The sequence below is a fragment of the Exophiala mesophila genome, assembly GCF_000836275.1.
Source record: "Exophiala mesophila strain CBS 40295 unplaced genomic scaffold supercont1.1, whole genome shotgun sequence".
In the NCBI taxonomy this organism is placed as follows: domain Eukaryota; kingdom Fungi; phylum Ascomycota; class Eurotiomycetes; order Chaetothyriales; family Herpotrichiellaceae; genus Exophiala; species Exophiala mesophila.
In genome coordinates this window covers 5,570,927-5,584,309 of record NW_015622504.1, presented here as the reverse complement: position 1 = coordinate 5,584,309, position 13,383 = coordinate 5,570,927, and the positions used below count along the sequence as shown (strand labels likewise).

Sequence of the window (13,383 nt, the reverse complement as noted above, 5' to 3'; positions counted from 1 at the left end):
TAGTCACGCAAGCACAGAGAGTGCCTAGTCAGTCAGTAGTCGATCAAGTTCAGTCAGTTTACTTTGCAGAGAGATAATTCAATAGTAGTCGCTGTGGCCAACGAGAGTCCGTCATGTGATAAAAGCCATAGAGATAAATCACATGATTCAACATCTGCTGAAAAGTGGAGCATACTTTTTCCTGAGAGAGCAGGCTCACGTAAATTTTTTACTAGCTCTTGACTCTTCAAGGAACATTAACGCATCAGCAAGATCAAGTTGAAGCAAACGGTGAAAGCTGAGACAATGGCACTTGTGACTCTCCCAGGGCTAGATGGCGTCCTGCCTTTGATTGCCTCTGGCAAAGTACGCGAACTCTTCCAAGTCGACGGCAACTCTCTCTTGTTTGTTGCAACAGATCGCATCTCGGCCTACGATGTGATAATGAAAAATGTGAGTCATCACATCTATTCTCTTCTGGAGTTGCTCACTCATCGCTTAGGGTGTCCCTGACAAGGGCATCATGCTCACGCTCATGACTGCCCATTGGTTTAAATATCTACAGCAACAAATCCCAGATCTCCAAACGCATTTTATCTCATTAGATGTGCCATCCGCAGTGTCAGCAGACAAGGCTGCTCAACTCAGAGGCCGGAGCATGCATGTGAGAAAGTTAAAGGTGTTTCCAGTCGAGGCCATCGTGCGTGGGTACATTTCTGGTTCAGCGTGGGCGTCTTACCAGAAAAATGGCACTGTCAACGGCAAGAAGATGCCAGAGGGTCTGCAGGAATCTCAGGAACTGCCCGAGCCCATCTATACGCCCAGCACCAAGGCCGAGCTTGGTGCCCATGATGAGAACATCTCCACGGAGGAGGCAGCAAAAGTTGTCGGCGACAAGTATGCTGCGCGTATCGAAGAGCTGGCCTTGAAAATCTACAAGGCCGCCAGAGATTATGCACGTGAGAAAGGAATCATCATTGCCGACACCAAGTTTGAATTTGGCTTGGATGAAGCAACCGATCAAGTGGTCTTGGTTGACGAGGTGTTGACACCGGATAGCTCAAGGTTCTGGTCGGTCGAGAAATACCAGATTGGCAAGGGTCAGGACAGCTTTGATAAGCAGTACCTTCGGGATTGGCTGACCTCAAACAACCTCAAAAATAAAGAAGGTGTTTCGATGACAGACGATGTCGTCGCAGCCACCCGCGCCAAATATGCAGAGGCTTTCAGAATCTTGACTGGCAAGTCAGTGGAGGAGGCCGTTGGCGAGCTGAAATAAGCGGACCTTCGTGGTATGGTGGACTGGTGTCCTTGTGCGTTGCATTAGCGATATAATGGGCTGGTGTCTTTGTCCCTTGCATTAGCGATATGGTGGGCTGATGATCTTGTACGTTTCAAAAAAGATAGTGGGAGCGACTATTAACTTGACATGAAATTCTACCTACCTTGTTTATTAGATAGGTACTTTAGGCCGTAATATACCCTAGTCCCTACCCCTTATAGGTACTCTAGGTGTCAGGAACCACTCATATGCCCTGCAGAATCTCTGCAAAACGACGGAGAATCTCGTGAATCGCGCAGCCTTGAGTGGTTTGATATAGATATACTGACATACCGTGCTAGGGAGCGCCCAGTGTTGCTGTCACGTGTCTGATCACGTGTTTGACATCAGGGATAATCTACGGAAGTGAAGATCATTGTCTATTCAGAATCACGATTGTCAGGTCAACGAGGTCAACGATACCTGAGTTTTGGTACTCCTATTTGCGCGACTCAACACCGCTATCTCAATGCACGTTCAGTATTATGATAAATTGCGTTCAGCAGTCTTCTTCAGGCCACGAAAAGCAAAAGCATAAACTAGTGCCCGAGGTGGTGAGCTATGAGATCGCCTAGGCCACCGATCGCTATCTCACTAAAGATAGCTTGTTCTACCAAGAACCCTGCAGTGCCTCTTACTCATCCTCAGCCTCAGGACTCTCAATGCTAAGACAGACGAACGGAGAATTCCTGAATCATATGGACTGGATCTAACCACTAGTCATCATCCGTAGTGCAGAGCAGGGATGGAGGCTCCTCGGCCCATCTATGTACTCCGTAAGCCCTCTCACTGGCAAAGTTTTGTTCAACAATGTCTTACATGATTGTAGGGAATAGCCGTCCGTGTTCCTGAACTCTCCCTCTTTCAGCGAAAAAAGAAGTAGTCCGTACCTGCAGAACATGCGTAACCTCCCGTGCCTATCTACCAAGCTTCTGTACCCCCCGGAGTTTCAATGGGAGCAGATAAGGAACTGGTGTGCCACAAGATAAGTAGCGAGATGAGTTTTTGTCCCACGACCTCATCGTTATCAACTCGTCAGAGAAACCACCATGCATTCTTTGATGTACCAGTCGTGAGGCAGGGGATACTTTTTTGATCCGCCCTGCACCAGGCGTGTGATCGACTTGATAAGTTATCAGTATTTCAAACATGGGTGGGCGATTTCAGTTTCGTTTGAGCCGGGCATGAGCGTACTTCCCGGTCCCCTGCAAAGCAAAGTTTTCGAACACAGAGGATACGGAGGCCTGCCGCACTTTGATGTTTCTGTCCTACCATACGACTCGCCCGCCGTGGTCGGGTACAACTGCAGGAGAAGAAAAGCTTCGCAAGCTGCGACAATATTGAATGTGAATCTTTTCGCATCTATCTTAAGTTCGACAAATGGTGCGTATAGAACACACGTGTTTTATTACCAGATTCAAACACAGGCATTTGCAACAATAAAAGTCACTGCCCCAGTGACGTGAGAAACCACCATGGGGTTAGTTGAATAAATAATACGGAGTATGTTCGATCGGTCTTGAGAAGGGCTTGATGGATCATGATTGGTGTACCTTGTGAACATGTTTCATTTCTAGCACTGGTGCTTGTGGTTCCTTCGGCCCTCTGAAACTGTGGCTAATCTTGCTTATCTGTCTCAATCAGAATCCTCCGACCATGTTGTGGGCAAGCTAAACCGAATCAACCTGACACACCATCCCTCGTGTCTACGGAGTAGATGAAAATAGTCTCAAAGACTATCTTGAATAGTGGTCGATTGGCGCCCAAGTGTAATCCACGCGAGCTGCGAGCAACGAGCAACAGAGTTCATGAGTCTGGACTGCCCAGATGCCGGCTTCAGTGATTTCAGAGCTTCGAAATTCAATAATACCATCAGTAGACAATGCTCGCGCAGACTTGGCCTATGAGCAATAGTTACATCGCCCAACTGGGGTCGCATCGATGCAGCAGTGGAGATCATCGCTGATGGCCCGGGCTGAGAGTTGCGTCTTGGGGCACAAGCGGCAAGTTGCCAGCTGTGATGCAAGCTGATTGGTATACCTGGGGCGCCACCCAATAGCCTAAAATTGTCTCGTTCAGAGCTAAACACTATGGGGACTTTCGGGCTTCAAATTGCCATCGCCCACGCCTGGAAAAGTAGCATGCACGCCCCCAATGCCCCATTATAATTGTTATATTGTATTGGCTTGGGCCGCACCGCCTCTTGGAAGTTGGTTGGAACCCGCATCTCGCGTGCGCTTCTCGAGCCCATTCCAAGACTTCAATTCTGCTACACCCGCGTACATTATAGATCATGCCCCATCGGGTCTTCAATCCGTTGTATTTGCTGTATTCTTAGAGTTGACGTTTGCCAGCTGCCATCCCATTGTTCCCACATCCTCTGTCACCACCGTCGTCCTTTGTTTGGCAATCATTCCTTGGTCAGACCTTCCTCTCGTCCTCCATCGCGCCCCCGCTCCTACTCAAGTCAGACATCAGACGTGGAAATCTACTGTTTCTAAGCGCATCGCAGTCGCAGCTTCAAGTCGACGTCTTCAAGGCTGGTCAAAAACACCAGGGGACGTCCCGTCGCCTTCGACATCGCGTCAGAAATACCCGTCTCGTAGCCCAAGATGTGTTGAGAAACTCGTTCCCACCTCTCACCACCTAGTCCGAACCCTGTGCATGTTCTGGCCCTTGAGACAGCAAACAGACTCAGGCAATGGCCTATGCCTCCTTAGCCCAACAGGAGCATGAGCTCGACGCACACTCACCCGAGCCCTTGGACACAACCAGTCAGGTCAACTCTCCTGCGTTTGACCGCCTGCAAGATCACGATGCCCCCAACAATCTCGACCAAGGCCCTCCTGTTTCTTCGATTCTCCAGTCGCTGGGCTCAAGTCAGTCGTATGAGATGGTAGAAGATGATGATTATGAAGATCACATGGCGACTCCTATGGGACTGGCTTTAGATGTACAGGCTCCATCATATCCCTTGCCAAGGGATGATGTCGAATTCCAACCGTCCGACTCTCCTCCCATGAGGACTGCCTCCATAAGTCGAAACCTACCCCTCAAACACCCTACCCCAGACTTGCATGCCATCCAAGGCGCCTTGGCCAAGAATGTCGAGCGTTTGGAAGAGTCTGCCGAAAGGTTAAGCATGACCTCTAGCCTGGAAGAAGAACTGCAAAAGATGAAGCAAGATCAAAGGCGGATAGAAAGACAATCCTCTGCGCCAGTCACATCTGATCGTCCAATCCGACCATCCGTGCAAAGACAGTTTTCAACTGGCTCCTGGTCCAATTCCATCATTGGTATCAACCAGACCGCAAGACATGGTGGCTATTCACCTTCTGGCTATATTACCTCTCCAACAGGCTCCATCTCTAATCCCCATAGCCTCGACAGACATTCCTCAAAAGGAAGCCGTCGAGAGCATTCTTTACCTGAACCTCTCTTAGAGGGACGCCCACTTGATTTCGCTTCAGTTGCTCGCGCACCTGTTGCTATCATTCCAGACCAAGGGGTCACCGTGGCCTCCCCTGACGCACTCGACAACCAGAATGTCAATGAACGTCCTGCTACATCAGCATCCAACGAAACATACCGACAGGCTGAATTTGCTTTCAATGACTTTGATGGAGTGCATTTCGATCTCCCTTCATCCAGAACCAACTCATTCTCTCGCCGAATTTCTCTTAAACATCCTCCTCTGGCAAAAGACGCCAAGGCATATCGAGAAGTCCAGCCGGGTGAAAAAATGATATACTACCCAGCCCCGGTCCCTGTCATGCTCAACCTCCCCCAGCGGCTCTCAAAGGCCAATCAAGGCGAGAAAGAAAGACGACGCCTTCAGGGCATCAGCGGTATACCTGCCGAGTTGCGCAAATCCGCTGCCTGGTTGAAGGATCAAGATTCAACTAAATTACATGGCTCAAAGGAAAGTCTGAGCCTTCCTCCACAGCTGCGTGCCAGTGCTTTCTTCGAACAGCCTAGCATAACCCAAAACCTTGAGCTGAAGAATGGGTCCGCAGTTCAAACACTCGACAGTATTCTGGATGCTGCAGCATATGCACCTGTCAGTGCATTCACTGATCATCCGATCGCCGGTCAACTTGGAAAGGAGGTTTATGGCCCTGACAGCCGTCCGCGGAAGAGCGTTCAGTTGCCGAATGATCAGACAAAGAAGCGACGCAACTCGATGGGCAATCTACTCAAAGTGAAACGCTCTTCTTCCGCCACCATGCTGACACGCACCAAGTCGAGAGATTCGAAAGTAATGCTGGAAGGCGACGACTTTGCTAGCGGAGACGAGCTGGACCGAGCTACCGCGAAGGCTATGGCTCCAGACGCCGATGAAATGGCATCTGATCATGATTCCGATGACCAAGGCCAGACCTTTAATGCTCCACCAACAACCCTGCTGGCCGAGCTGCAGATGCGCAAGGAGCAACAAAAACTCCGAAACAGGACTGCCGCCAACGCCTTCCCCACTGGCATGCACTCGACACTGTTGGAGTTGGATGCAGTTACACAACTTCAACAAAAAGCTCGAAAAACTAAGCATGTCACGTTAGCATGGGAAGACCACGAGGAGGCGGACAAACAGAACTATGACGACGAAGACGTTCCTTTGGGAATGCTCTTTCCGGAGAAGGATCGTGCCGAACATTTCAACGCTCATCGCCCCGTAGGCTTGCTCGAGCGACGCGAACGAGAAGATAATGAACCTCTGAGCCACCGACGCGCGAGACTCCGTGGTGAACCCTTACCCGCACCAGATGCGGATACAAAGAGTCAGCACGAAACAGTTAGTCGACCACCTGTCATTGAAGATGTCCCTGGATTGTCGCAGCCGCCGTTACCGGAACAGGACGACGAAACGCTGGCTGAAAGAGCGGCAAGAATCAAATTAGAAAAGACAAATGGCTCGGGAGGTCAATTCGCCGCTGAGCTGACGGCCCAACTTGGCCTCGATATGGATAAGGGAAAACCATCTGCCACAACGCCGGATCCCGAAGAGACCTTAGGCCAACGCAGGAGGAGGCTCAAGGAAGAGGCCCTGCGGAATGGCGGCGGTTCTACGAGCAAACCACAACTGAGCTCAATGCATAGCCTAGCGGATATCTTGCACTCGCACCCCGTTGGCGTGCACGCCGCCCACGCCTCGAACATGTCCTATGGGACGCCAGTCTTGGATACGAACCCCATGCGTCAGAGCAGCATGTTCATGAATCAGCCATACGGAAATTATAGTCCTGCAAATTTCCCTTATATGAGAAATGCGTACAATGCTTCGATGCCAGCAATGTACGCGGCCCCTCTCCCCATGTATATGCAGAATCAGATCGCCGCTTATCAACCCGGGTTCAGTCAGCCTTATATTCAGGACCCAATGTCGGGCCCTCCCTTGGATTCAAAACAGAGAGCGAAGATTGACCAGTGGCGACAGAGTGTTGTTTAGCGAAAGGATTGGAAACCGCCGTTGGAAGGACACCTCAGCTGCAAAGTGTCACGTGAAGGGTGTATATTCACGAAACCCAGTGTATGAGTATGACTATGGCAACAAGGCTGAAGATGAATGAAATGCGAAGATGATTACAGTATATCCGCAGCCAATTCTCCCAGTATCTAAGTAATAATGTCCAATTACCTGCGATTAGTGAGAGGTTCAAGGCTTGAAGCAGAAATATGTCACGTGATTCCTTGCGATCCGCCGTTGCTGTGGCAGCCGAACGTAAACATGTGCCGGTCACTGCAGTCGCGACCGACTGAGATGCCATTTCGCTTGAACATCAAAGATCAAGGTGCTGCCCGTGCTTCAACGTCTCTTCGGTCTTACTACCAATGACAAGCAACATTAGATTTGGCACAGTACGCCCATATATTTTGCTTTGACCCTCACCATGGCTCCCTCCGTCCAGCAGGTCTCGCAAATCTTTGAGGATCCAGAGCCTGCAACACGAGGACGTAGATTGCACCAGCACCACGACCGTCCTACCGCCGACGACGCTGGAGAACGCGGGCGACGACGATATCTGAGCCACAGTCCCACCAAGAAACCTCTCCCACCACTCGATCGCCAGACAAACATCTCGACTAGTCCACTAGGCGAACGACACATCAACAGCCCTCCACAGCCGAAACGAATACCCACCAAGTCTGGTGATGGGACAGGGGCACCTATCACACCCATTCACAAAAAATCCGGGAGTTCCGTCTCCTTAAGAGGTTTAATACTTGGAAAAGAGAAGAGTTACGATCCTGCCAATGAAATTGTTGTTGAAAAGAGGCCCAAAAAAGTCAAGTCGGCCACAAACATTGCTGGTCTGTTAAAACGAAGATCCAGAAAAGACTTGAAAGAAGACAGTCGTGATCAGGAGAACATTTCTCCAAAGAAGAACACCACACAAGATCCGACTCCAACACCCATCTGGGAGCAATTCGCCACACAACCCTTGGAAGGGCCCGACGGCAACATGTTCTATCCGGTCCCCAAACGTAGGACGTTGGAGGAGGAGATTAAATTGTATACCCCGAAAGATTACTCTGAGTACCGACCGTCTGAGCAGCGCAACTTCTATGGATGCAAGCCCAAAATCGAACCAGCCATGGATTTCAAACCACCTCAACGACCCTATCTAGAACACAAGTCTAGTAGGAGTTCCATTTTCACGGAAAACCTGGATGACGAACCTGAGAAGCTGGAGACGAAACGTCCTGCAAGTCGTGAACAGTCAGCGACTCGTCCAAGCTCATCTAACAAGTCAGAAACAAGGCCTCCTGCTCAGACTCGATCCTCTGAAAATTCTCAAACTGACAACAAGGCCAAAAGAGGATCGAGGGTCTTCGAAGCAATTCAAAACCTAACCTTGAAGTCACGCCGAGATGGTCGGCCGGTCGCAGATGCTTCGAATGCCCAAACGCCTCCACTCACCCCCCAAGAACTAGACTCGGCATTTGAGAAGGTGCTAGACTCGTTGAACATTCCACTCAACATGCGAGACAACATGCGGTCTCTGAAGCCAGAGGTCAAGGCAGGTCTAATGAAAGGAGATCGAGTTGGCAGTGGGTCTTCAGTAACTTCTACGTCTAGGGATGTATCAGATGCCCGGTCTTCTTCGGCAAGTCCCAAGAAGAACGAAACTGCGCGACCACGAAGTCAGGAGGAGGATGAAAAGGACGGCAAGCGCTCTCGATCACGGTCGCGACCGAGAAGTCGAATCTTGACATTGTCTAAGAATGACGGCAGCTCACCAACCAAAGGAGAGAAGCCCGAGTCTTCCTTCCGATCCCGCAGTAAGACGAGACCCAAGTCTGTGGACATGGGCTCATCTCGGCCTACATCTGCGAGGGCCATGGCATCGACAACGTCGCTTGCATCTCTGAATGGGACTGACAGCGCAACTACGCCTGGAGATTTTATTCATTACCTCCGAGAGGTGCAGAAGCCTGAACTGGTCGAGGTGGGAAAATTACACAAATTGCGTATCCTGTTACGGAATGAGAGCATCAGCTGGACTGATCACTTTGTGACCAAGGGAGGAATGGACGAACTCATCCAGCTCTACTACCGTATCGCCAAGATTGAATGGCGTGAAGAACACGAGGACAGTCTCCTCCACGAGACTCTGCTTTGCCTGAAAGGACTATGCACGACATCATTGGCCTTGCAAAGACTCGAGCAGGTCGAGAAGGACTTGTTTCCTGCACTTTTGTCGATGCTGTTCGACCCTGAGAGGAAAGGACCGTCGGAGTTTGGCACACGAGGAATCATAGTATCACTCCTGTTTGCGCACCTCTCAGCATCGGCTAGGAGCCAGTCATCGAACGTCCAACAGAGAGCTGAGACTATCTTAGGGTTCCTTCGAGATCCAGTGCCCGAGGAGGGCAAGCGGCCGCTGGAGTTTGTGTCACAAATGCATATTTCCCGACCATATCGTGTCTGGTGCAAAGAGGTTGTCAATGTGACCAAGGAAGTGTTCTGGATTTTCTTGCACCATCTCAATGTGGTACCAATCATCGAGGCAGATGAGAGCGTTGGATACACTCGTGCACATTTCCCAGCACTACGTCCGCCTCACCCTGCGGCGCCGTACGTAGGAGGAGTGGAGTGGGAGGCTACTCAGTACTTGGCCACTCACCTGGACCTGCTCAACGGGATCATCGCCATGATTGGAGACCGCGAGCAACGAAACCAGCTTCGAGAAGAGCTCAAACAATCAGGGTTCGAAAAGATCATGGGAGCGAGCCTGCGAACTTGCAAGGAGAAGTTCTATGGTGGGGTGCACGATGGGCTGAAATGTTGGGTATCAGCAGCTAAGGCGGATGGGTGGTATGTGGAGGATGTTCGAGCAGGGCCACCGCGAGAGAACAGCAGTCCTCGAAAAAGTCCCAATAAAAAAGCAGGAGATGAACCGCCGAAAATTGCACTTGAGGTAAATATGGATCAGGTCCGTTTGCCCAAGATGGAGGATGGATGGATCTGAAGCAACAGAGGACAAAGAAGCGACGACGTGAAATGAGATTCATATTTTTCTTTGGCCCATGAGGTACATTATGGCAACTTGTTGGACACTGGTGGAGGAGTATTATGACCATTAAGGACTTTGGCTCGAGCAATAGAACCGAATGACCCTTGATAAATACTCTAACAAGGGATATGATTGAGTTGAGTTGAGTTGCAGTTGTTGAGTGACGTGAATGAGGTGATCGTACCTGCCTTGTGCAAGGATGTGCTCTTGCCTGATTAAATTTCCCCACGTGAGGAGAAACAGACGACAAGAAGGAAGGTGCTGTTGATGTCACCACCCGTCTGGAGTGCTTTCCACTTGTTAGCCCAAAGGTTCCTGGATATTGAACAGATACAGCAGGTTAACCGAACTTATGGTCATGATTTTAGCCAAATAGTGCACGATTAGACCACTACTTAGCGCGACCATCAATACATCTGTCGAATCATAATCCAGCACTTTATACATCCAAGAGCCAATGCATCTTTTAGTGGTGCCAGAGTGGGTGGTAGTAGATGGAAATCCACGCTCCGTATGGGTGACCAAGTAGGCAAGGTTCCCGCGCTGCTGTTTCTGCGCTGCTGCACTGCTCTGCTGTGACTGTCACATTGTTCTGAAGTCGATGCGCCCTCTGAAGCTGGAGTACTTTTGCATCTTCTCCTTCTCTCCATACTACCACTCTATCTACATCTCCCAGCTTCAGCTCAAATATTGTCCTTGACTACTTTGACTTTGCTTAGACACCATGTTGCCTTTTTAACTTGGCACATTCAATCACCCTCTGTTCGGATGCTGTAACCAAGCCTTGCAAATTCCCTCCCCCACCGACGTCGCCATTTCTCATCGCACACTGCTCCTCCTCGCCCTCACCTCCCACCCATTCTCCTCTACCTCATCCACCGTTCGTCCTTCGTTTCTCAGCCTCCTCTAGATCAGACACTCCTTCTTGTCCATGTCCACAACCACCATGACCACTACTTTGGGAACCTCGAATCTTCGAGGCGGCCCTCCTCGGCAGACGCGCTCCAACCCCTTGAGATACACAAAAGGCCTCGGCCATCCCCCAGTTCGCAACAACTCACTCCTTTCTAACTCGAGCCTGCAAGCCCCGTCTTCTACTGTTCCAGCAACGAACAGTCAGAACACCGCCACCACCGACGGTCCAGGCTTGTATCCTGCGATTACCCACTTTGCCGATGCCATCGCAGCCCTGCCCCGCGAGTTTCGCAGACACAACTCTCTGCTCAAGGAGGTCGACGCAAAGGCCTGGCTCCCTGAGGAAAATCTCCAGACAATTCTGCGCCAGTGTCTGTCTGAAATTACCTCCTCTCCCCTGACCCTTCCCAGCATCAACCAGAGTCTAGCTGTCCCTGCCACGGCTGACGATGTCGCCCCATCTAGCGATGCCCACAGCGTCACTGGCGCTTCGCTTGACAATGCCTCCTTGGTGTCCGCTCTTTCGACCGATCCTGCACTCTTGCAGCGCAGACAACAGTTTCACGCCCTCAGACAAAATCTCATAGCCATCATGGTCACCATGGACGAGAAAAACCACGTCATTAACAATGCCAATGAAGAAGTGGCAAGAAGTATTCGCCGGTTGTCGAAAATATACCCCAATGTCAGCCTCGAAATCTCAGAGGAAGCAAGACTGGGCAGCCTGAAGCACTGGGCCTACACCGAAACAAACCCTGTCAAGAAACCCACCGCACCTGCCACCCGGACCCGAGACGCTGCAGCGAATGCTGCCGCCGGACATGAAAGCGAGGTTGCCCATAGAAGCGAAAGCAGAAGAGAAGCTATGCTGGCTAGAAAACAGAGAGCTGCCCCTCAGGTCGATTCAGACTTTGACGAGTCTAGGCCTGGCCAACGAAAGGGTTTGACCAACGGCAAGAGGAAAGGAGTCGAAACACCAACGGATCCAGCAGGCCTAGGCATTATTGGTGCTGCCACTGCCACGTCCAAACGAAAAAAGACAGAGAAAGCTGCCGCTGGCGGCACCGCCATGGAACGATCGGTGAGCAGCGCAATGGGCGGACGAGCCATGTCGCGAGAGAACTCGCAAACCGAAAACGCAAAGAAGCGAAAAGCATCTGGCCCTCCTGCGGCTACTATGAGGAAGAGGTTCGTGGCTCGACTCGATAAGTCGAATTCAACTGACGTAAACCACAGGCTCAACGCTTCGGTCCAAGATTCCCCCAAGCTCGCATCTTCGCCCCTCGCAGGTAACGCTGGGAAAGAAGCCTACAAGAAAAGTCCGGCACTGGCCTCGGTGCGGCCGGTCGGCAGGGGAAGACAGAATTCTACACAAACAATAGACAGCACCAAGGGCAGGCCATCCTCGTCCTCGGCTTCGCAACGAAACGGGACCAATGCAGCCAGGGGTAGTACTCCCGAAGGGCAGGCTGCGACTGCTGCAACAGTCAAGGGTTCAGCTGATAATAAGAGCATGGCCAAAGAGACCAAGCTTGAAAAGGCCGAGCGTTTGGCTCAGGACGAGCCATCAGCGGTGAATGGTGCCAACGTCGGTCAAACCACAGCTCGAGGCGCAGTTGCACTAGAGCGAACATCTAGCAAAGCCGGGTCTGTCAAGGGCGAAGTCAAGGCCATGGATGAGGTCACCAGCAAAAAGGTCGCATCTCCTCGCATTCCCCCAGCACTGCTGAACTTGAGCGAGATTCGAAACGAGCGAGGTGGAAGGGGAAGAACATCCAAGACTTCCACACCAGTGGTCGGCACCTTTTCCGAAGCCGAATTCAACGACAGCAACGGCAGCGCCAGTGGAGGAAATGCTCCCAAGATCAGACGGCCGGCACGACCAAGAGTCAAGGATCATGGCCTGCACGATTCCCTTTCACCCAAGGGACTCCCTGTGAAGCGATCGCACAAGAAGAATGGTAGTGTCTCGACGATCGGTGCACTTCCTCTGACATCCTCAAGTAATCAACGTCTGATGAATGACACGGATGCTTCTCTCTCACGAACTCCTTCCGAGCATGGCGCAAAGGAGCGTGAGGACGAAGACGAAGAAAACGAAATGGCCGAAGAAGACGAGGAAAGATATTGTTATTGCCAGGGGGTTTCATATGGAGAGATGGTGGCTTGTGACAAGCCCGACTGTCCCATGCAATGGTTCCATCTAGATTGCATTGGCCTTAAAAGCGTCCCCAAGAGTGCCAAATGGTACTGTGACGAGTGCAAGGAAACTCTCGCTAAAAAGAACAAAGCTGTGGGTGGTAGCAATGGCGGCGGGGGTGCAATTGGAAGTGGTCTTGGGAAATAAGGCCGCATGTCGTTCTCGCCGTGTCTGAAATGACCGTCAGAGCTTCAAAGGCGGTCTTGATGCAGGGAAATCACGATTGCTATTTGCCTTGGATGAGGTAGTCAGACCGGACTATACAATGTCCCTACCAAGACAGATTCAGATAAGCCTAATGAAAAAACTCCATATTAATCCGTCAGCATGAGTAGAAGAAGAGACTGAACGGTGCTCAAATATCACATCATGGTCACGTGGAAGATAGAACATGTCGTGTACGTGCACGTGCGCAAGGCTGAACCATCAACTCGGCGGGGAGCATCGTCGTC

The 13,383-nt window shown here is 51.0% G+C and overlaps 4 protein-coding genes across 5 annotated transcripts; all 4 read left to right on the top strand.

Moving 5' to 3' along the window:
• Nucleotides 1-230: 230 nt before the first annotated feature.
• PV10_01780 (phosphoribosylaminoimidazolesuccinocarboxamide synthase) lies at nucleotides 231-1,502 on the top strand. Its single transcript, XM_016366018.1, has 2 exons — nucleotides 231-432; nucleotides 482-1,502. The coding sequence occupies exons 1-2, from the start codon at nucleotides 286-288 to the stop codon at nucleotides 1,256-1,258; spliced, it is 924 nt and encodes a 307-aa protein (XP_016229667.1). The 5' UTR covers nucleotides 231-285; the 3' UTR covers nucleotides 1,259-1,502.
• A 2,025-nt stretch (nucleotides 1,503-3,527) lies between these two features.
• PV10_01779 (uncharacterized protein) lies at nucleotides 3,528-6,904 on the top strand. The gene has a single exon (XM_016366017.1). The coding sequence runs from the start codon at nucleotides 4,002-4,004 to the stop codon at nucleotides 6,744-6,746; it is 2,745 nt and encodes a 914-aa protein (XP_016229666.1). The 5' UTR covers nucleotides 3,528-4,001; the 3' UTR covers nucleotides 6,747-6,904.
• Nucleotides 6,905-7,188: 284 nt separating this feature from the next.
• On the top strand, nucleotides 7,189-9,937 carry PV10_01778 (uncharacterized protein; the record flags this gene model as incomplete). The annotated part of the gene is made up of 1 exon (XM_016366016.1): nucleotides 7,189-9,937. The coding sequence occupies one exon, from the start codon at nucleotides 7,189-7,191 to the stop codon at nucleotides 9,769-9,771; it is 2,583 nt and encodes an 860-aa protein (XP_016229665.1). The 3' UTR covers nucleotides 9,772-9,937.
• Nucleotides 9,938-10,419: 482 nt separating this feature from the next.
• PV10_01777 lies at nucleotides 10,420-13,291 on the top strand. Of its 2 annotated transcripts, XM_016366015.1 has the most exons (2): nucleotides 10,420-11,919; nucleotides 11,968-13,291. In XM_016366015.1, the coding sequence occupies exons 1-2, from the start codon at nucleotides 10,748-10,750 to the stop codon at nucleotides 13,076-13,078; spliced, it is 2,283 nt and encodes a 760-aa protein (XP_016229664.1). In that variant the 5' UTR covers nucleotides 10,420-10,747; the 3' UTR covers nucleotides 13,079-13,291. The 2 variants fall into 2 exon arrangements, with proteins under 2 accessions (XP_016229664.1, XP_016229663.1); XM_016366014.1 differs by having other exon boundaries at nucleotides 10,420-13,291.
• The last annotated feature ends 92 nt before the right edge of the window (nucleotides 13,292-13,383 follow it).